This window comes from Colletes gigas, unplaced genomic scaffold (genome assembly GCF_013123115.1).
Source record: "Colletes gigas isolate AHSC1104 unplaced genomic scaffold, ASM1312311v1 Colletes_gigas_Sc00024, whole genome shotgun sequence".
Lineage (NCBI taxonomy): Eukaryota > Metazoa > Arthropoda > Insecta > Hymenoptera > Colletidae > Colletes > Colletes gigas.
Window position 1 is genome coordinate 2,682,400 of NW_025106653.1, and position 25,018 is coordinate 2,707,417.

The 25,018-nt window shown below is 39.2% G+C and overlaps 1 protein-coding gene across 2 annotated transcripts in view; it reads left to right on the plus strand.

The window, feature by feature from the left end:
• Window positions 1–25,018, plus strand: part of LOC122401377 (transcription factor AP-2-epsilon) — a 140,215-nt gene that overhangs the window by 91,971 nt on the left and 23,226 nt on the right. For both annotated transcript variants that reach the window (XM_043403462.1, XM_043403463.1), the window contains exon 5: window positions 20,333–20,531. In XM_043403462.1, coding sequence (XP_043259397.1) covers window positions 20,333–20,531 — 199 coding nt within the window. The remainder of the gene's footprint in view (window positions 1–20,332; window positions 20,532–25,018) is intronic.

The window sequence follows — 25,018 nt, forward strand, 5'->3', positions numbered from 1 at the left end:
TCGATTTAATATTTCGACGACTTCGACGGGTGATAAAATAATCAATGTATTAAAATATTAAAGCATCGAGTCTTTGCTTGAAACTGATGAAATTCGATAATTTGATTCCTGTATAATTTTACATTGAAGTCATCGAAAAATACTCTAGGCATTGGTATTTAACTAAAATCGACATTGGTCAATGTTATCGAATGTCCCAAACATAACAGGTGTAACAAATATGATCGCGTACCTTTCCACTAAACCTAAAAAGTTTGTTTACTATCTTAAGATGTGCACAGATGTTAATAAGTATATTCCACCATAAATAAACCAAATATCTGAACTATTCTGTGAACTCGATGAAGGTTCCATTTTGCAGGGAAGAAACTGCGCGACAAATTACGAGTATGCATTTGTACGAGCCTATCCATATTTTTTCCACACGTAACTAAGAGAACATCGATAATAATTAACCAGTTTTACAATGGCTATTCGCTCCATTAATTAAGATTGCCGCGATAATGGCCAGCTGGAAGCTGAATTACCGATTACCGGACAAATTAGCAAATCATACACGCAACATTGCGAGCTCGTTAATTTGAAAACATTGCGATCGATCGACGGCAGAAAATTGATTTCTTATTTCCCGGGCGATCGGCGGTGCAAACCTGTTACCGTCGAGCGCGATAAAAGCCGAACGTCATCGGCCTAATTAAATCTTTTATCTTCCGGAGCGGTTGAAAATCTGAACGGATAGTGGGTCGCACTTTCACGCCAATCGCGCTCCAGATTCTCGGAACCATAAGCATATAGGCAATTTCTTACGGCCGCGTGTATAGACAGAGGAAAGGAACGCCTATAGTCGCGGAGCAGCGGTTTCGTTTAACAAGCTTTTTCGTGTAGGTGCGTAAATGGTTCGCGTGAATAGGATAGAGACACACAGGTGGCAGGGGCTGCCCAATGCACACGGTTGCGTAACGCTGAACCAGTTATCCAATGGTTCAGCGAGGAGGATGTGTTGTGGATCGCGGCAATGGCCGGTTATAAGGAAACTTGTCGCTCCTCCGATCCTCTTAGGCCGTTCTCCCGCCTGACTGGCCACGCTACTCGATCGGAGATCGGCGAAGTACTCAAATTTAAAGCAACAAAGAAAATATGAACCGTTCGTGCGTTACTAATGAAATAAAAATTGAAGTTTAAGAAGGTCAAGTATTTTACAACGAACAGAATATAGATTTAAATACACGTGGAAGGCTTGCAAATATTATGTGTAACACAATAGAAAATATAATTTAACACATTCATGCCGACGTGTACCACCGGTGGTTCACTCTTAAGTGTCATATCAGGAGGCGTGTACCACCGGTGGTTCACAGTTAAATGACACATGTCACATTGGACAGTGGGGACCACCAAATGTGTAGCTCGTTAAATTCCTACTGAAAGTTTAACTTTATCTTAAAGTATAACTAAGAAAAAATTGATATATAGTTGAAAATTAGAATATGGAAAATTTTTTTAAATTAACTCGTCTTCAATCAGTCGAACGAAAGTCCATAAGAAAAATTGAATGCTTGATCAAAAAGGGATTAAATATTCGAATAGCGTGATGAATTAATCCCGGAGGGGTTGAACGAATGGGAATTAATTTTCGTTCCAACGAATTCGTGGAACACTTTTGAGGAGTGTAAACACCAGGGTGGGCGACGTATCGTGGAGAATGTGACGTGTGTCATCGTCTAGTTTAAGTGGGAGAACCACCACATGGGAGAACCACCAAATGTGTAGCTCGTTAAATTCCCTACTGAAAGTTTAACTTTATCTTAAAGTCTAACTAAGAAAAAATTGGAATATAGTTGAAAATTAGAATATGGAAAATTTAAAAAAACTAACTCGTGTTCGATCAGTCGAACGAAAGTAAATAAGAAAAATCGAATGCTTGATTAAAAAGGGATTATACAGGGTGTTCGGCCACCTCTAGCAAAAATTTTAATGAGCGATAGTAGAGACCAAAATAAGACGAAAATCAAGAATACTAATTTGTTGATGGAAGCTTCGTTAAAAAGTTATTAACAATTAAATTCAAAAATTTCCAATCGTTCTGAAAAAATTATTTTTGGTTACGGGGGTTAATTACAATCATTTTTGGTGAGTACACATACCTCCGAAATCCTATCTACTTTCGAGAAAAAAAATCGAGTAGGTGCTGAAATTTTTCGGCGAAAAAAAATTTTTCAAATCGTTTTAAAAAAATTATTTTCGGTTGCGGGGATCAATTACAATCATTTTTTATCATTACACATACCTCCGAAATCGTACGCACTTTCGAGAAAAAAATTCCTTACTGAAAATCCAATTAGGTGCCTAAATTTTTCAACGGAGAAAAAAAATTGCAAATCGTTGTGGAAAAATTATTTTCGGTTGTAGGGTTCAATTACAGTCATTTTTGGTGAATAGACATACCCCCGAAATCTTGCGCATTTTCGAGAAAAAAATTCAGTAAGAGCGGCACTTTAAACGTTAATAACTTTTTAACGAAGCTTCCACCAACAAATTAGTATTCTTGATTTTCGTCTTATTTTGGCCTCTACTATCGCTCATTAAAATTTTTGCTAGAGGTGGCCGAACACCCTGTATATTCGAAAGGCGTGATGAAATAATCCCGGAGGGGTTGAACGAATGGGAATTAATTTTTGTTGCAACGAACTCGTGGAACACTTTTGAGGAGTGTAAACACCAGGATGGGTGACGTATCGTGGAGAATGTGACGTGTGTCATCGTCTAGTTTAAGTGGGAGAACGGCTTTAGGCTGTAGGCTACGCGTAGCTGACAGTCGCGTCAGTGCAGAACGTATCGCGGCCAACTCGACGCGTTGCGAAAGTGTCACACGCGCGCTTAGTTGGCCCGACTGAGCCACGGCAGACGGATTTTACCCCCAGGTGTTTTCCTTCTAGACTTAGAGTACGCACGGAGAAACGACGGAGTCTGGAACGCGACTGTTTCGAGAAGAATGACGCGATTCGTTGCTGGCTACATCAAACTTGATGTTGCTCGTATCTGACAACTGCTACACAACGATTAAATGTATCGCAAATTTTTTAAAAATTTTATTTGATAATTTGCATTCTTGAGCATTCTCTACCAGCAATTATTTGACTTGTATAGTACTTGTAATTTTTAATATATAAAATATAGACTTTTTTGCTAAGATTATCTTATTTAATCGACAGGTGGAAATTGTATATGATTTCTATGTTTGTTGCAATAATGGATTTTCAAATTCCATTCCCCATTCGTCGTTGATAACTTTTCCTATGTACTCTATAATCTGTTCATGCGAAATTGGGATAGAACCATTATTCCGTGGGTCGACTGTTTTTACCCGTTAGATGAGTGTTCGTTCTTGTTAAACCAAATGTTTGTTTCATCACTGAAACACAGTTAGCAAAATGACAAACCGACTTGTTTCGTTTCAACAGCACACGCGTTTATGAATATCTGAAAATCAATTGTACTTTCAAACATCGAATTGACCAATTATATTACTTAAAATTTTGTCACTATTATTTTGGACGTTATTAACAGTTTAGCAGGATCTAAATTATTTATTATGGCAATTTCCACTGTTTAAAAAAAAACAGAAGTAAACTTATTCGTAATCTTTGCTAAAATAGATTTCCCCCTCCTCGTACCATTGATGTCTTCTTGATTAAACCACATATTACATCGTTACATATTCATAATTATTTTAAAAAGCATCATAATCTGTACCTTTAATTGTACTTGATATCTAAGAACTCTCTATTTATAATATTTTACACACAACCGTAGCTGTTATAAAATATTTAAATTCTCAGCCCTAAAAACTATTTTCCACGTTCGAAACAATTTTGTAAAATTTCTGACGCGGAACAGTATTTTTCCAAACGAACGATCCGACAAGTGGCAGTTAAGTTTCTGAAAATCCAGTCGTTTAGGCGGTCGAATTTATGGAGTCTTCGATTATAAAGCGTAGCGACCCTCGACGCATGTTGTAATTCCTGGCTACTCTGAATGGGCGACACAATGGCAGAAAAGGTACCGGTCTCGATACGCGGGGTAAATACGTTCCGCGAGAGCCAGAGGTGCGAAAGAAAAAATAAAACTGGAGTGGATGCCCGGAGGCGGATCGGATTTCGTTCATTGTCATTGTAATTTCTTGGCGGGGCGCAGTTTTCGGGGCGTTACACACCACAGGGGTATTACCTACAGATGGCTGTTTGTTCGAATGTCACTGTGGGTTATTATATGCCTCGTTACTTGCCCTCTGACGGCTTATTTGGCCAGTTTTTCTTCCCTTTCTAGTTCTCTCCGATTCCCTCTTTGTCCCTTTGTTTTCGAGGAACGCGCGCGACATTGTATCGTCGAATTTAGAAAGGCGAGACCAATCCGTGTTCACTTTGACGCGACCTTCTTTTCTAACGGTGCCCAGCTTTCGATTCGTCCGTTTCCTCCTATCGGTATTTAACAATAATTTCACTCACGTAAAAAATAAATCCGAATTTTTGCGGCAATCGTTTGAACAAATTTCTAGCCCAAAAATAGCGACTTTAAAGCTAATCTGCATATCATGCAACGATCCTGTCTTTTACTAATATATTGATGTCCACATCGAGTGTTTAATTTATCAAACTTACTTTAGCAGTCAATTTTTAATAATTTGCAAGTGAAGATCACTTAAAAATATTAAAGACACAAATATAAATCTAAGAAAAATTGCTGCGTTGTTACTTTTTGTATCTTCCTTTTCGTGTAATGAAACAGGAGAATAATTCTTGGTTTTCTATGGCTGGTAGGCTTATACTTCGCACATCAATTTCCTGATTTCACATTCGATTTATCCGTCCGAAGGGTAAACGTTCGCGTATTACTGTTGTAACACGGGCGCCCCTAATGCCTCGAAATTTAGAACCCTAATCCCTCGACGGGAAAATATTGCTCCGCCACCCACATTCCCGCAGAATCAGCTCGTCACTCTTGGAATATTCAGTCGATCGGTAACAGCAACGACAAATACACACACCGACGACACAACATACGCGTTCCGCTTCTCGGAAGCCGGTTATACAATTACTTGCAGCTTACCTTGGCTCCTTCGTCACTCCTCGACGTGCTCCAGTTTAGCGGTTCGACGTTGCTCGAAGGTATTGGAACGTACCGATTTTTCTCCCGGACTTGAAACGCTAAAAAATTGCAATTTCGAAGACCGAATTACTTATCAACCCGTGACGAGTCTCTAAAAATATCAGTAACATCGACGAATCAACAACAAAAATAATAATATTGGAAAATATCGTAATTTTAAATTTGAAACAGGATACGCCTGACGAAACAGTGTTATTTTAAAAATCTGAAATCGATATTAGCACAATGACGTTACTGGAAATAATCTTAAAGGTTTGCGTATTTGCTCCATGATTTACAAATTGATGAATGTACCGTTCAATTTTTTATATAACTGCAGGTTGGAAATAACTTCTGCAGATATCGTCGTGAATACTATGCTCACGTTACAGAGTGTAATTGAACATCTGTTGACACACGCCTCTAAAGTTCAAATAGAATACGTGTAGACACCCATAAGGATACTTACGTGCTTCCAGCGAATAAAATAGAAAATAAAAATAAAAGTACTTTACGTACATGTTAATTTTTTTCCAATTTTCCATTCGGGTACTTACAAACGTAAACCATACAACTTTAAAACAATTATTGCAGTTAAAAAATTATTTTCTATTATTCAAAGATGCCTCATTATACCACCCAGAGATTTCAATTAAAATTAACGATAATTCTTTCCCAAAAAAAAATTCATAAACCACAGCTATTTTTAGAGTTGTACTAAAATCCCCTCTCAATTTTCTATTTGCAAGAATATTTTTCTCACTCGTGAAAAGTGAAAAAAAAACAAGTAAAACGTATCCATCGATTCGCCATCTTGAGCGTCAATCTTAACGGTCCCAGAACCACGCGCGCATAAAGGGCAGTGAACTTCCGCGAGCAGTCGTTTGTCAGCCCAGGTTGCAAAATAGCGGTTGCCTCCCAATTATCCCGGTCGAAAATTTCACGATTTCGCTGCAATTAATTCGCGACGTATTCATTAGCGGCGCCGATACGTTTAACCGGGCGCGCTCGCGACACGCCTAAACGCGACAGTGGCCGACGAATTTAAAGAGTAATTTCTTCTTTAGTCGGACGCGATCGTACGAGAAAGAGAGAACCAGTGCCCCGATCCATAGATCCCCGGTGCCGCTTAAGGAGAGGAAACGAGTTTTTGCGGTTAATCGATCGTCCTCCGGCGGCGGCGGCTCTTGAGATCTGCTATTTTAGTTTCCTGCGCGGCATTAGAATTAATTAATCATTCAAATGAGGCCAAGCGAACGGCAAACTCTTACTCGGTTAATAATTTTTAGAATTCGACCGGTCAATGGCTGGGTCGATCGACTTTCGCCGTTATAGGAGAACAAGGAGGGGAGGTTTGTCAAATATATCGATCACTGTGCTCTTACGTTGTTGAAAAAACTTGTTGCTTGAGCACGAATTTGAAAATCAAGAAGGTAAATTAAGGTAATTTAAAGTTAGTACCTTTTTGATATCAACAGGAACTCGCGAACCTTTTTTTAATTGGAGATTTTTATGGTAGTTTGGACAGTATCTATATCGTGCCACTTAAGATACTTTATCTTACATTTCTTATTCGGTATTAATTTGTACGCAAATTGGTATTGGAAATTGTAGCTTGATCTGTATAATGCCTATCATTACATGTTAAATCTTTTACCGAGAACAAATTAAATCGTTATTAACCTTTTTATAACGTAGTGTAAATGGTTTAGTTTAAGCGATCTGTTCATTAAATTGAAAATAATTAACTCGTGAATGAGAACGATACTAGCTACGAATAGATTAATACAAAATTGAATATTATAGTAAACGTTAAATAGTGTTTATTTTTATTAATATGTAATTATTGAACTTTCCAAGACTAAAATTTATTTTATATACATTTTTGGAACCGTGTCGTTTAAAACTAACGACGTGGCTTTCAAATTATGAAAAGCCAAGTTGTAATAAAATAATAAAATAACGTGTTTATGTTCGTTTCATGTGGAAGTTGGGACAATAATAGATTTTATGTTTTTTTTACATACATTCCCTTGCATGTTTCATGAATCCATAATGCATATTCCGTGCGTTGTATCATGTTTTCTATACGCGTTTCACTGCAGAGGAAGCAGAACCAGTCCTCATTATTAAGAGAAACGATTATGGTTTATGATCCTACTGGTACGATATGAGAACCATGATAACTTCAAGAAAAATATTAATATACTCCTGGTAATAATTGTAATCTGTCCTCGAAGTAAATGTGAAAATTCTACAGCGAGCCTATTTTCATAAAAATATAAATAAGTAAGATACTAGCAATCAGGCCGTCAAGAGATGTTCCAAAAGTGACATCGTAATAGAACTTATTCAATAAATTCTTCCCCACAGTAATTTAAAATCCCTTCTCATTAATACTACCCAGCAAAACAAAACCTTCGTTCGCACGTGAGAAACAATATCATTAAAAAAAAGATACTACCTTCCCGACTATTTATTGTTGGCCTCTATGACAAGTGAACAACACGGTCGTGAAAGGTCGAATCTCTTAATTAGCTCGACAAGTTACGCAATTAAAATTGATCGCGGATTGTTTGGCTCGGGAGGTTACGCGATTGGAAATTAAATACAGAAGAAATTTCGAACTCGAGCGTGCAACGATGGCGCGCGTCCTCCATTCGTCAGGAAATCGATTTGAATCGAATGAAACGTCAAAGCAGTAAGTGACTTTTTCCATTGTTCCGTTCGAGCGGAACGGAATTGGGCGCTCGACGGATGGAGGACGGCCACCATCTTTGTGTAAGGGCAGCTAACCTCCTGGAATCAACCCCTAATGAAATTAACGAGGACCATTGCCACGTTGCCCTCCGGCCAGGTGGATCCCTGCCTCGCGAACAACCCCTGGTGAGCCGTTGCAGGGTCGAAAAGTCACACCCTTAGTTGCTGGCGGTAACCAATCAAGGTCGAGAAATAAGTGAACTCGTTCCTGCGCGGCGATTGGTTAAGTTTCCGGGACGTTGATTGCCCAGGAAATTGTGCGTGCGCCGGGTCCTGCACGTGCGAACTTTCAACAAACCGGCTCAAGGCTATTCGCTTTTGCAAATTAAGTGCTTTTACGAATGTGTCACACAACGTTACGGCTCATACACGCTCGCGTCGACGGCTCTGTGCCATTTTCTTTAAACGAACGCTGCTCGATGGCAACCTTGACGAAAATGATTTTGCAGAAAATGGAAACGTGTTTCTTTATGGGAAGACCGCGAAGAAATCAATTTGAAAACCTTTCGCAATTATTTGGCAATGCTCGCGACCTGCTTGTAATTTAGAAAAGAGTTATCAGTTTTGGAAATATCGAGTTTTAATTAAAAGGAATGCACCTGTGCAAATGATTTGAAAGGTTAACTGAAAAATATCCCCCTTGAAATTGACAATTACTCATCGAGTAATTATGCAGGTTCACGTTTGATTGTGCAAATATAGAAACAGTCGAGTGAAAACGATACACTCGTCGTAATTAGACGATAACAATAAAAGTAACGTCCACGTGAAGAAATTCATCTAAATAATTATTCAAACCTCGGTTCGTTTCGATTTTGATTGATAGTCAACCGCGTAACACTGCGCAATAAAAAGGCAGCAAAACAAATGGTTGCCTTGCGAAAGCAATTAAAACATCGTATTAACCTGCTGGGGATCCTGCGTGCAAACGCTGTGGATGTATCTGTAACTTATGAAGGATTATCTAAAAGCGAACCTCGAGGAACAAACCGAAGGATCGCGATGTACATCTGTCGATTGAATGCAAGGAAAGTTTGACGTCTATTTACATAACTCTAACATTCAGCCTTGAAGAGTGAGCGATCCCCGACGAAGGAGAAACGAGCGTTACATCGATTCGCAAAATTTATCAAGCACTAATACGATACATGATTTCGATACAGTGTTCAAGTTTTTTTACGTACATAATGTTACATAAATATTTTCGCGATCCTTTTACTCTTCATATCGTGCTCTAACTTTGAAAATTCTAAAAGCGAACCAATTCATTTATATGGTGCTTCTCTTCGATGAAAATGAAAATCTACAAGTATAGAACACAAGTGTCCTCTTTTGGAAAGCTTTTTATAAAATGTTTGTGCTCAAATCGTTTCAGATATTTTTATTATTGTCATATTTGATATAGCAAGTTCCTAATATTCGTCCACGTTATTTTAATTCATATATTGTGACTGCAAAAATTTTAGCTATATAATATTTAATGCACTTGTGTATTTACAGAACTACCAAGTAAAATTATATATAAATAAACTTGAAATAAATATTAATAACGACAATCTGTTTGTGCAATTGCTTCGTGTCTTAAGTTAAAGAAAGAGTATTATAGTTTTTAAAGTAACAGTAATATTGGTATAGAAAAAATACATATAAAATATGCTCCTAATATTGGTCCACGTTATTTTAATGCATATATTGTGACTGCAAAACTTGTAGCATTACTAATAACTAACACAGTTGCACTCGTGTATTTACAGAACTCCCAAGTAAAATTATATATGAATAAGCTTGAAATAAATATTAATAACGACGATCTGTTTGTGCAATTGCCTTGTGTCTCAAGTTAAAGAAAGAGTATTATAGTTTTTAAAGTGACAGCAATATTGCTATAGAAAAAATACTGAATGATTTTTTAAAATTGCTTTATCTGAAATGGTCGGAACGAAAGGTAGCGGTGTAGGTTTCACAACTCGATAAAATTTAAGTGGAGGATTCTTGGAAGCAGAGTTACACCTGTTATCGTAATTCGGATCAGCGCAATTCGTCTTAACAGCTCTCGCCAGTGTCTTAATTACAAAGTAACGAAACCGCGCGTCGATTAATTTGCGGTTCACACTATAATATCGTATTGCACTCGGTCACGAATGGATTAATTTATCAATACACCTGTGTAATGATCGCGTTATGTAATCGCGCCATAAATCATGAATACACGGTTCGTAAGCGCGCTGGTTCGACTCATTAAAATCATGGACACGCTGTTGCATCGGGCTCGAAATGATTTCTCTAAACAGCCCCGGGCTATAGATAATAGTGAATCGTCGTGGCATCGCGGATCACGAGTTTCTTCTCGCGGGGCGACGATTGATAAATTGAGGATCACTCCGGAGTAATCGTCTCTTCTTCACTGACTTCTCACTGGCACCGTACATATTTTATAGAGTGATTACTTTCGACATTTTTACCGATTCTTTTCAACGGGATTTTTGCTTTTAACAGTTCTGTTTGCCATTAATCTCGACACGCGTCTTGTCTAGAACGTACTCGTCCTTAATTTATAATTCGATAACCGGGCATAATTATTCACGCGTTTCGCAACGGAACGCCGGATACGCGTCCCTCGAATTTGTGTTTTCGTTTATCGCCTGACGAGGACATTCGTCGAACACCAATTACTTCACTATAAGCGCAGATAAAATTAAATAGTACAATTTGTCATAGAAATCACGCGTTCTAATTTAATTAATTCTTCTTCGTAAAAATAATGACTGGAAAATAAAAATTGTGTATTGGTAACGTAAATTAGAAGTGAAAGAATAGAGCTTAAAATATGCCAATCAAATTAAAATTTAATTTGATGCTACATCGACTGAAACACTGTGCTATACGTGATTTATGAAAATAGCTCAATAGTCGATCTCCGAATGAAATCCATCGGGTCTTAAAAATCGATTAAAAAAGGAATTGCATTATACCCATTAAGTTGCACTTACCATTATCGAAACGATAGCGAACTCCTTGTAAGTTGGTTGTTATTAAGAGCAACGATCGGCCCGGTAGCGGATAATTCATTTTAATATCACTCGTACAAATTGACCAAAGGGTAGAAATGAAGAATTTCCTTTTCGGTCGGAAATATATTTTAATTGCGCGTCGTTATTGCGAATACTCGGTCACGAAGGTGAACGTGTGGGTATTACTCACAGAGAATTAAATGGCCGAAAGCCACTGACCGGCCGCGCAGCCTCGCAAAATATTTAATATAACTTGATTTATCGTTTCGAGCCGCGATAATATCGGTTCGGTACCAAACACCTGGATCACCTTGACTCTGTGAAAATTTCCTGTCTGCTCCTCTTGTAATTCACGCCCCTCCCCCTGCTACTTTACACGCTGGTATGGCTGTTTTATGCTCCCTGCGTCCCGATGCGACACAGATCGCGACGCCGTTTCGTTCCTAGCAAGACCGATGCTGTTCGGATAAGAAAAGAGTAATTGAGAACAGCGTAGGCCTAGACGTGAAAGTAACCGGATTCACAGATGTACACCTTTTTTCCCCCGCGTGATTTCGTAATCGGAAAAAGTGCGGCTGTCACTTCCGGTCATTAGCCGTTACAGCGATAATTGGTGGCTCGTACGAGCAATTCTCCGTCGTTTCTATCGAATACGTAGCCATTTTGAAACCGTTACGTCACGAGCAATCTGGACGTCAAACGTTTCAGCGGTTAACGACAATTAGATAATTTAAAAATTTCATTTTGAACGTTCGAATAGCTAGAATTCCTTAAATACATGGTTCTTAAAGCTATTATTCAAAATTGAGAATCAACAGATTTCAGGGTTGTCACAATTAATTTCGATAATAATTTAACGCAATATCGATACATTGTCTGTAATTAATTTGAACGTTTTAAATTTATGATATAATTATTCATTGCTTTTCCTGTTCCACGTCCAGAGGCAGAAACATACCAAAAGAAACCGACAAATATTTACGCAATTGCGCTCGTAACGTCCTTGTATTTAATTGGTTTTTATTTAATAATTTTACAAGTTTTTCATTGCTCGACTCGTACCGCCGCTATCGAAAATTCAGTATTAATTACGATTCATATAAATTCTTCGTTTCCATTGCATGCACGGTCTCCAATTTGCAATACTCTCGGCGAAAATTAATTTCGACGAACGGAATGGGTATCGATGAGTCGGAGAAACTGTCACGCGACATCCTCGCGTCTCGAAAGTCGAACGTTCCCGCGTGACATTCAAATTAAGTCCCATTATCGCGATTCCTGTCTAATAGGTTCCACGAACCGCGTTTCCAGACGTGTGTCCGTGCATTCCCGGCAAATTACCAGAAATTTGCTTTCTGTCCTCGCCGGTAGGGACACGTCGTATACCTGTGCCAGGTGTGTAGACTCATGCACGTCGTTTGACCGGCAAAGCTGCTTTCATTGACGGCCAACGTGTTCCGGTCGTTGTGCTCCCGTTGGCTTCGCGGCCTTTCCGTTGGAATGAAAATTGCACCCCTTGCTCGATCCACGATCGCTATTAGCCACCGCGAAGGTGCTACCGAGCTAGCAATCTGTCGTTTCGTACGAACTAAATGACGGATTCTTTCCTACACTTTGCTCATTCTCCTCGCTGAGACTTCCACAAAATCCGCACTCGAATATTCAAATGTTCGGTGAAGATAATTACAATTGGGATATCGTTCGTCGCGTCTACTTTCACCATTGTTACGGGTTATGTGGTCGACTTTCATGTTTGGAGAGCGCAACAGCTGATTTGTCACGCAGTGAAATTTCATTTTAATTAATCGAATTTAAATTCTCGAATTTTTTTCTCGAAAGTGCGACGAATTTCGGAGGTACGTGTATTCACCAAAAATGATTGTAATTGACCCCCGTAAACGAAAATAATTTTTCCAGAATGATTTGAAACTTTTTGAAATTTCAAGGAAATCGGAATGTCAGGGTCAGACATTGTAGTTCGATAAAGAATTTTTTTCTCGAAAGTGCGTAGGAATTCGCGGGTATGTGTAATGACAAAAAATGATTGTAATTAACCTCTCTAGCCAAGAATAATTTTCCCAGAACGATTTGAAATTTTTTAATTTTGTCGAAAGTGTTGTCCACCTTTCTGAATTTTGTTCTCGAAAGTGCATACGATTTCGTGGGTATGTGTAATGACAAAAAATGATTGTAATTAACCCTCCTAGTTAAGAATAATTTTTTCAGAACGATTTGAAATTTTTTAATTTTGTCGAAAATTTGTCCACCTTTCTGAATTTTTTTCTTGAAAGTGCGTACGATTTCGTGGGTAAGTGTAATGGCAACAAATGATTGTAATTAACCCCCCTAGTTGAAAATAATTTTCCTAGAACGATTTGAAATTTTATAATTATGTCGAAACATTTGCCCACCTTTCTGAATTTTTTCTCGAAAGCGCGTACGATTTCGTGGGTATGTATAATGACAAAAAATGATTGTAATTAACCCTCCTAGTTAAGAATAATTTTTTCAGAACGATTTGAAATTTTTTAATTTTGTCGAAAATTTGTCCACCTTTCTGAATTTTTTTCTCGAAAGTACGTAGGATTTCGGGGATATGTGTATTTACCAAAAATGATTGTAATTGACCCCTGTAACTAAAAATAATTTTTGTGGCTGAACAACCTGTACATGGAGGAAAATATTGCAGCAAATGTTTTAGTGTTAGTTATGGCCATATTAAAATAGCAAGTGTTGTACAAAACTGTTGGTGATAATCGTGGAATTCTTATCTGGCATGAAAAACGTTTAATTGTTTTCCCCTATCGTGAAATACACGTGATTGCGTGATTAATTTATGAGAAAAAAATATTGCAGCGAATGTTTTAGTACGGCTCGATAAAAAATACTTTTATTTGCGATCGTTTGGTATTCACAGTCGAGGTGACAAGAAATCGAAGCAGGTTGAAGAATTCAAAGATAAGCATACCGGTCGTTTTCCGTGTTAGACACACGCGTGACATTGCAATTGTTTTTCCGCGAGCGCATGTGGAAAATTTTTTAGAGCTTGCCGGTCGTCGTTTCAATATCTAATTAGCCGGATGAATGCTAAATTACAATATATCGGATGCATAAATCTCGCGGGGAAACCGTGACCGTTCGCACGTGCATGCTCTGACACATTAATCAAATACTCGGTCGTTTGACACGCGGTAAAATTCGAAATATGTGAAAAATAATAATGATTATCGTGGAACGTAAGCACGATAATAGCGTTCTCATAGACCGTTGACAATTACATTCCCTCAGATATAATTTTCTTCCTGAAATATGAATTCATCTTTTCTGTATCTGGAATATTTGATCCTACTGAATCATTAAAAAACTCACTAAAGGAAATTTCAATAGAAGATTTAAGAGGCACAAATCGATTTGGTAATTTTTGTCTCGGTTATAATATCCTTTAATATTTTATCAAAAATATAAGAGATTCAAATTTAAAATATAATATAATCGAGAACCTGTATAATAAAGAGAATCCTTTTGATGCATAATGGCAGAAATATGGAGATTTTACTGTATCGAAGACTCTCATTCCGCGAATCGAATTTGCTAATTACCTCGTGCAAATAATAAAGCAGATTTGCATAGATGGAGCCGAAGCATCGAGATATTTACCGAAAGTTCAACCGTTAACGGTACTGTGGGAACCAGTCCCGTCGACTTTGCATTGAAAATGTTTTTATTCGAAGTCATTAAGCTGCGAGTCGGAACATTGGACGACGGTCATCAACAATCTTCAGCGTTCACCGAGCGAGAATCACGCAGCGTGTTGCTATCAAACTGTCCACTCGATAATGTTATTCCGTCGTGGCTTTCTCAACATTATAACATTATTCCATCGTAGAAAGCAAACTCGCCCACGTCTTGCCTCATGCTTCTCTACTTGTTAGGCGGTTCTTTCGTTCTCGAGATCCCATTGACGTGAATAAAGAGAAGTTTTATTCGGGCCCGCATTGAAACGGCAGCGCCGATTTATCGCTGTTCGAGAATTTAATTGACTGCCCACGCTTTCGCGGTAATACGACCGATATCGCTGCGGCCGGTGTCTTTGACAAACGATCGTCGATCGATGGCCACGGTTCGACGCTGTAAAATATTAGGTGAAAAACTCGTCGTCGGTTTCGGTCGCGTAACTGCATTTAAATCGCGGTTCGATGAGCGCGACAATAATCGTTTCACTAGCTCGTTATGTACTTACAAATGTCAAACGTTCCCGAGTATTTGCGAACTCTCTTTCTTGCGATATCTTTTTCAAAAAGGTGGCGACCGATGGACAAATACAACCCGTGGTTCTCTGGTTATTTACCGTGTAGTCGCGTTGGGGTGAAATGACGATTTTACGCATGTTTACCTTGTACAGTGAAAACTAGATAAATGTCCTCAAGAGCTGTTCCGTAAATGATACATTTTAGACGTAGTGGCTTTCTTTAAAAATCTTTATTACCTTCGTCATCTTCGTTTAAATGCCCCTGACAGTGTGACCACACTACTGTACAAGAAGAAAGTTTTTAATTTTTAATTTTTTTTTTAATACAAATTTTACTATCGTGTGGGGGGGATTTTTCTAATTAAAATAAAACTAAACACGATATAAATCGGTCAATATTTGTTAGCATAATATTGAATTAAATATTGTACTTGAGAGTCTTTCTCTCTTTGTTTGTCCTTCTTGTGATGTCCTTTTCTATCTCCGAAAACATCAAAGAACGTCGAATTGATGTGCTGGGTACACTTATCGAATAGAAGGTAGCTATTTTCAAACGGAACGCTTCCGCTGTCCCGTGAGTGATCAGAAACTGCAACACTTATGAGATAGGAGGTTTCGTTAGCTACCATTGTTCGATAAATGTACTATCCACTGACCTTGCGAAGATACCAGTACGTACATGTTATTAAATACCTTTCCCTAACTCCACTGAGTCATTTCACTCGAAATTGAACACGTTTTGGCACACAATTTCAGATTTTGTGCAAACTGAAATATTTTCAGAAATGTAATGTGTAATATTTAAACTGGGGCGATAAATCCTCTTTCTTCTTTAGCTACTGGCTCTTTCTATGTTCGAGGCGTCGGCAAACTGCAATCAAATTCGAAAAACAATTCTCCTATTCCATAAGTGTTCTTGACCGGACCCGGAGTAGTGACATATATCGAGTTTTCGTTGTATTCGGATTTATGAAAAGCGTGAAATAAAATATTTGCAAATACTCTGCCCAATGCTTGTTATTTCTATTTGTATTGATATATTTAAATGTTGATTATAACTGCTTGGAAGATGGAAAAATCAACGTGAAACAGATGATAACGATGTTTGAGAACACTGACACAAGTAGAAATGACCAGCAATGGACAGACACTTTTGTGATATTCAAAGCTAATTTTTTCGAAATCAGAGCGTCGTATCAAAAAATTTCACTCCATATTTGTTATTCACATCCTTGCCTATCAAACTTTGGATGGAATTCGTTAAGAAATCGCAACGATAAACTCGACTCGAACGATTCCTAAGTCCACTTAATATGCAAGGATACGTTCAATTAATCACACTGCAAGTTAATTTAACAGAGAATTTCTATAATAATATCCTTGATTTATAACAATTTCGGAGTTCTTTAAGATCGTATGAACGAGTCGAATAGGCGATCGTTTAGGGACGATGGAATTCGTTCGAGCGATTTCATAGAAAGGTTGGAAACTTCCGTTGGGATCGAGGTATCGACTCGTGGTAATTGAAATCGCTATTGCCAGGAACTCTCTTATTTTAATTATCGGTCGTACCGCGTGTACGGTAATTAACACAGGCGTAGCAGTACACCGTGGAAGCCACGTTTTCACGGTTCTAGCAGTCGTGACCGAGCCTCTTGGCACTTTTGTTTCAACGGGGACGGTAATATATCCACGTTTCTCGAGTGACAAATTATCTAGTGGCGACTTCCTAGACGTTATCTCGACTAAAACAAGACGGCGGCAGCGCCGGGATGCCGTGGCGAGGATGTTGCCGCGAATACATTCACGCTAAAGGCTCCCCGGGTACGGTTGGCCGTTCCGGGGTAACGTGAAAGATGACTGAAAATCTCATTAGCCGACAAATTCCGAATTCGTACGAGGGATTTACGACGTTGGATTTTAATCCCGATAAATATCGTGCAATGTCTCGCGTTTCCCCCAGTTTCTCAACCGTCGTCGTTTCATCATACCTTTCGCCATTGAAAGATCTAATCAATATTAAAGAGGGGTCAAGGTTCATTTTAATTTCGTTGCACTTGTTCGACGTAGACAAATTTCTCGTGTCACTCATTTGTGTAACGTTATTAATGCCCGCGTTGACTGTCCAGATGAAATAATTAGTTTTCGTGCCAAGCTTCGGGCCTAGCACGTGAAATGTTCCGTATAACACGGTTTCTATAGAATTTATGTAATTGGAAGACTGACTTTTGTACGGTATATCCGCGATGTTATTAATGATAGTTCTAATTTTGTTAATCCTGTTCTCAGAAATGTTTGGTGTATATATTTTCTTTCTATTTGCTTGAAACTATTACAGAATCGTAAATAAAATTATAATTTATAGTAGTGTGTATTGTATAGCGAAGACATAGGAAATAATACACTAAAATGTTAATTCTCGAACGTATTAAGACGTGTCGACTTGAACTTTAACACAAACAAACGGAAAGAAATAGAATAAAAAAGTCTAATAACAAGTTTAATATAAGAAATTTGTCGAGAACACCTGTCACGCTACAAATTGCTAAGAATAGATTTCAATACGTATCGTTGGTACAGTTCCTTATAATTTGCTTGTCGGAATCAACTTCTTAGGTAACGTGAATGCATTCCGAGACAACATTTTTTACGATAATGAAACTTTTGCATCCACGAGTATGGAAACTCGCGGTTACCATGATATCAAGTTTCCCTGAAAACTCGCGCCGCTAAAAATGTCACAGGATAGTTTATTCTTATTGGCTGGCATGCTGAATTAACGGATAACATGCTTTTGTAATTAACTCACGATCGAACGATCGATAACAGATCCGTCGATGAGTGAGACGGTTTCACAATTCGCGCGGCGAAAGGTTAAAACGACCCTCGATAATTACACGTTTTACGGCTAACGTAAGCAAAGCATGAGTTATTCCCATTAAATAAGTTAATACACCTTTCAGTACCGTTACACAGATAAAGATGACGGACAGAGATAACTTACAATGTTTCGTGATTGTATTTTTCCTTTTTCACTTTCTGATCGTGATGAATCAAGTTCTTGGCGATCCTGAATTTAAACGTACGCTTTATTACAGAATAAAAATTTCTCTAATCAAAACCTGATTAAAATTAATTGAATTCAACACGAGCCAAAAGTATATAATCTTTATGGGTTTTGAAGACACAAAAAATTACGTCAAGTACTTGCAACGATCAAAATTTAAGAGGTTTACGTTTGATTGGTCTTTGAAGTTTCCAGTAAGCGTTAACAAGGAACTAATTCGATAATATATAAAATATGTAATTCGACCGTGTTACATCGTAAAAGCTGTCGATAAATCAATGTAACTCCGAACCGAAACACAAGTTTTTTCTCTACTACCAAATTGTCAGCGCTATCGTCAGCCGGCGGACCGTTACACGATTTTCTACCGCTTCATTCTCGAGATTACAATTTATAAGCGCGGAACAAACCCACGTCGACCTATTTGGTTCGCGTAGAAATTTATTACCCGTTTGACCCGACCGATCGAGACTTCAATGTGGATTGATTCTACTTGACAACTTGTTTGCACTCCTTTCCTCTTTCCCTCTCTCACCGGTCGCTGTCTCTCCGTCTTAGATTTTCATGAATACAAATGTTAAGCAAAGTCTACGTTTCGCGGTGTATATTCGAATCACGCGATAATCGCGATCGTTTTTCGCGCAAAGAAGTACGATCTCGTACGCGCGGCGCGCAGAATAGAAAATTTCACGGTGCAGTTTCGAAGGGAAAAATTAAAATCGTGTACATTCCTCGCTGGATTTTCTTTCCAGCGAATTAATAACGAGATCGGTAGAAGGAGCAGGACCAGTTTTTCAATCTACTTTCAGTCTTTGGTATTTCCATATTTCAACAAGAACCACAGAACAAAGAAGTGTACGTTTGAGACTAGTTACTCTACGAAAGAGAGACTTTCAGAGCTTAAATAAGTATACCCCTGATAGTTATTATAGAAAATCGTAAAATATTTAACTATTTTCTCAGTTTATACCTATCTTTCTCTCGGTAGTTCCTCACTGTGTAATTTAAGTTTTCCTTATTATACTTTAAACTATCAGTTTTTGGTAGTTCTGAACACTGCCTACAAAGTATTGGAAATAATAAATGGCTTGTTCTGGTCTGAATTTCCCTCCTTTTTTTGTTTATTTATTATACTTGCTATGTTTGGAGAAGATGGATGTATAATAGAATTTCAGTTATCCGGGTTGCTTTCATTCGATCGATCCGAGGCTATTGGAATTTTTTAATATATCGAATAAGTTTTAAAAAAAGGATATTCGAGCTTGTATTGCAACGGTTTCGTCTAAGAATTTCAAGCTTGTAGGTTCGAAACTCGCGTCGCCCCTAAACAACCATAAACCATAGGTGTACCTCATGATCGAACGAACCGACGATGAAGAGTTTCAAGTTATAAGTTGACCATCGATTCGCCTTGTAATAACACGGCTTTGTCCGATCCCCGCGGCCCTATATTAAGCATTCCAGGGCAACGATGCAATAATGCTGGACTATCGGTGCATAGGAATGAAAACGGGACGGGTACGGTGAATTTAAAATATTTCGCGAAGATATTGCCTCTGATCACGGTTATGCACCTACACAGCGACCGGGATAACGTAATTTCAGAAGAACCTTCGGTTTCGGTATTCCTTCCTTACTAGTCGCTGAAACCTTTGACCTTTTACGGAAACATTGTACAGTAATCTTAAGAGGATTATTGCATTCCTTTTATCAACAGGATGTACTTAATTTCAGAACGTTTCGCGGAACACGCAATAATTTATTTCGTTATTTTTTTGTTCTCGAAAAGACTTCTATAGAATCATCAAATCTCGATCATAAAGTACATTCTTTATGAATTAAATTCTTTAACAATTCTTCAAGCCAATCAAAAATTCCCCGACGACCCACATTCTGATAATTTATAACCACAAATGTAGAAAATATCATCACCATGACGTTTGCAATTGTTCGATCGAGCTTCGACGCGATCCAACGCTAGACACGGATTGAATTGTTCGACCTCTGGTTCCTCGACACTTAGCACGCGCGTTAATTGATTTTTAATCGATCCAACGAGTGATTCGCCGCTACAAACGTCGGTGTGCTCCACTGTTGCAGACATGAAACCATCGGACAGGAGCGAGAAGGCGATGCTGAGTGGGAATGCGCAACCTTCGGACGTGTTCTGTTCGGTTCCAGGACGATTATCGTTACTAAGCAGCACCAGCAAGTACAAAGTTACGGTAGCCGAGGTACAAAGACGACTATCGCCACCGGAATGCTTGAACGCGAGTCTCCTCGGCGGAGTCTTACGAAGGTAAGGTATCGCCTTGAAACTTTGGTCCCAGCCGCGCAAGCTTCGGGAGGCTTCGTTTGCATAATACAATTTTATAAGGGGATTAGCTCCCTTATAGTCAGACAATGATACGACGTTGTTTGATGCACCTCGACGCGCTCGGGAACGAAATATCGCCTTCCGGTAAAACCGGTGGCTCATCCGTTTACCATTCGATTACAAACACAACACATTTTCTTTCGTGTAATAGTATAACATTTTACAGTTCATCTGTATTTGTCACGAAGCGTTTAAATCCCAAAAATTATAGAAGTTGTAAAAGACATGCTTAACTAATTAATTCTTATTTTTATTTAGAAATAATAAATTTGGTACAGTATGAAGTTGTGAAAGGACCAATAAAAATTCCTGTTTTTGAAGAGGATTAATTTTGACAATAATTAAAGAAACGTGTTCTTCGATTTAAAAACAGTGTAAAACATAGTTTCCCAGTAATTTAATGGCGCAGAAATTTTCTATCCTCCTCGAGAGGGAGGGTGGATCGCGCAAAAAGTTTAGAAATCGCCGGAGTTAGTTTAATCGCGACAAAATACGCTTTTGGCGACCACGTGCGCTTCTAGTACCTTGTTGCCTCGTCCTCGATAGTAATTGACGTATCGTAAACTTACGGTGCGACATTCATAGCTAATGGCCTCGCCAAATGTACACTCTGACGAGAAAAACCTGGCCACGCTACGAGCGGAGAAGCGGTCCCTTTCTAAGCGTACGTGATGCGCAAGGTCTGATGCGCATAAAACTATTGTGCCGACGACTACTCGACGCACGTTTACGTCCGCTGTCCATTCGAGAGTTTTATGCTCGAAAGTGGGCGTAGACTTGTCATTTTTTTCATCAAACATCCAAACTAAATCCATTCCTTTTCTTTTAATATAAATACGTGTCAAGTAGGCTCGAAAGACCTTTTACTCTTAAGTTGGCTAATAGATTTAGCTTTGGTTTGTTTTTCTTTCACCCTTATTATATCTCAACCTATGTATTCACCAGTATTTTATTCATGTCATTGTCTCAGTCAATATATTTTCTAACAATTTCCCAATGGAATTAATTGTTCTTTCATTAACACTTTGACTGATACTAGAACAAATTAATTCTCAATTTAAGACGCTGAAAAAAATAAATTTGGATAGAATTTATGAATTTTAACAAGGTTACAAAAATAAGTACTGAAACAAATATTAGGTTATGTAGCTTACAATGGTCTGAAATCATGTTAATGGCAGAAGAATTGAATATTTAAAATTCGTGTTAATTCTTTTAGATATCGACTCGTCAATTGCAAACAATACTTAGATTTAATAAACTCAGTAACAATCGTAATAAAAATTGAAAAGAGTCCTATACGTTTTAGCCACCATTGTAATATATTGACGTGTGATTTAACATAGATAAATGGAGTAGCAGAACTTGGATGATAAACGGCTCGCGTATAAGTACCCACGGGGTCTTTCTATTTTATCGCGAACAAATTCCATCGTCCAAATACTTATCGGCGAACATATGGCACGTAGATTCGCGAAAGACCAAAAGAAGCATCATCGAGCAACTGTAAACGGCGTTACGCTTCGGGCTGGGAATATGTCTTCATTCGAGAGTGATCCATCTCGCACCCTTTGAACCGCCGCACGCGTTCGTTCGGATCGAACAAGCACTTTAACGGTATCCCCTGGTCGCGTATGATGATGTTTCATCGGAAAACTAGCACGCAAGAGGCGATAAGGAACACGGTGCACGGTATCGCGGTGAATAACGCGTACACGATGGCGGACATTTGTCCAACGCGAATGAAAAATCGTAGCGGGCCGCATCAACGGGGTAACAATGCCCTAAGATAGAGGATACCGCGGAACTATGATACCGATACCCCGCGAACCGTTACGCGACTTTATCTACGCGGTTTAATTAATAAACGCGCGTTCGCCTTCATTCGGATATCTCATACTCGAACACACGGACACCCGTCTGATTTATGGGTTTCTCTCTTGGAAGGGGGAAGCGCACTTCTTTATCTGATTCGCCATTTTACTCGGCCAGAACACTATCCGTTGCACAATGCTTTATCACCAAAGGCATGGATAAATCACCGTAGCAACGGCCGGATATATCTCACGCACGCGAAAATGTACGTAACCGGGCGCGTGTGTTTGCACATGGACGACACGTACGTTCGATTTTTCGCGCATGCAGCCGGATTATGCCACGAGAAGAGGATGATAGGATTTTGAGGCGCAGCTGTAATACGTAATAATTGCGGGACGTTCGTCTTCGTCGGTACTGATACACGAGCTGTTAACGAGCCTGTGGGAAAGGCTGTGGTCAGAGTAAACGTTTCCACGATTCCGCAGAGAATCTTCGAACGTCGGATGAGCGAAAGAAACCGCGCAAGAAACACTTTGCTTTGTTAGTTTTGTTTCTGATGCATTGAAAGTCACTGATAGAGGAACATCAACTTTACGATCACAATTTTGTTCTCGTTCTGTTGCATTCTACTTTCAGTTGACGATCGTCAACTCGAGCACACGAGTGTTCTCTGGTTCTTCAAGGACCAGTACACCACGACTGTATTATCCTGAAGACGTAGCCTCGGTCGTAACGAATCCTTGGAAGATATTACAGCTATATTTTCCATACGCCCACGTCCGAGCACTATTATCTAACTATTTATGAAACAAGCCCTAGGGCTACGTTGGAGGTGTCCTATAAACCGGAGCAAACTTCACGGACTCAGTAAATTACGAGTCTTCTACGTTATTAACTACCGAACGATTATCCCTGATATTTTCATTGAATTAAAAGCATTAACAATTCTGTCGTACGCAGTCGTCATCGTCTTAATAATTTAAGTGCTCTTTGAAAAAAAGGAACATTTGCGGCAACCAAAGTGTTTCATAAGTCCTAGCCTCGATCGCAACAAATTCTCGGAAAACATTGTAGCTGTATTTTTCATACGTTCACGCGCGAACTATCCGTGAAATATGCCCCCTGGCTACGATAAAATTGTCCCACAAAAGGGAGCGAATACCGCAGCAGTGGTTCGTCTTGAATGCGTTTCCACGTCATCAGAGATCAATTTTCTATCGCGCTTTCAAACGTTTGACATTAATTTAGCCACCCCTGGGAAGATATTCGCCATTGTACCGGAGAGCTGAAAAGGACATCCTTGGATGGACTCAAGATTTAGTGATCACTATTTTTTAAAAACAGGTTGTTTCGCTAATGATAAGGACCATTTCGTACCGCATAAACTGATGAATAATAGCTTCACTATCGCAAGAAACAATTTATGGGCGAAAAGACGCATTACTCTCGCATCGTGAACGTCTTCTTTATAGCTCCTTGCGGTAACTAATCCATGAATTATAACTGAGGGCTGCATTAAGACTGTCCTACAAACCGGAGGAAATACCACGCCATCGGTATTTGGCTACGAATGGAACTCCTCCACATCACCAAACATGGGATTATTATTTCCGTTGTTAATGGTAACAATCGTACGTTTAACACAAGTTTTCTTCGCAAGGACCGATAGATAGACCAAGCTACCTACGAGCCTGGAAACAAATCCTTCTCCATTAATTTTATTTTTTTCTTTTGCTTGTCTTGCTAATTAAGTGGCTCCCAAAGTTTTAGGGAAAAGGGTTACGAAGTGCAAGCTATTTCCCAAAAATTATAACTAAAATGAAGTACGGATCTGACTAGCGAGGATTCGAGGCAAGGTGGTTGATCCCGTGGCTAATTAGGAGTGTCGCGCGAACCGGAGCAAATTCCACGGGAAGAAAGGAAGGAAGAAAAAGAGGTCGCGGAATAAGCTGCCAATAAAGCGTCCGATCTATCCCCAATGCAAATGAGACATTAATAATTGCATAGCTCCGAGTGTCAATTCCTCGTACGAGCGACCCTCGGGGCTGGCAGCGCGCATTCGATGCACCGCAGACCGCGACGATATAATTCATCCATTCGAATAGCGATCTGGCTGATAATTACACGCGCCGGGTTCTCTTGCCACCATAGATTCTACCGTGGCCATCTGCCTTTTCTTTTGTCTCTCGTGGCCGCCTCCTTCCTTCCCTTCTGCTCGGGCCAGTGTTCTACCTTCGCGGTGAATTAAGGTTTACGAGCGACGGGTTTACAGTGCTGCGAACGATCTTTGCGTCGTATCCGTGAGTATCCCGATGCGCAACCCCTCTCTCAATTGCCGGTTGCCCGGGCGAAATTAAAATTGCAACTTGGTTTATCGACTCTTCAACGCTGACGGGGATTGATATTTTATTAACCGTTTGACCGCGCTCGGGCCACTCGCCGGGATTCGATTTTTCTCCGTGGACCTTTCTTCGGCGAACGATTTACGAACGCGATCCCTCGAGACTTCGTACGCAGCTCGATAACTTCCGTTATGAACGATTGCAAATTTCTTACGACGCTACTCGTATCGAAATCGGTAGCATGTTGCT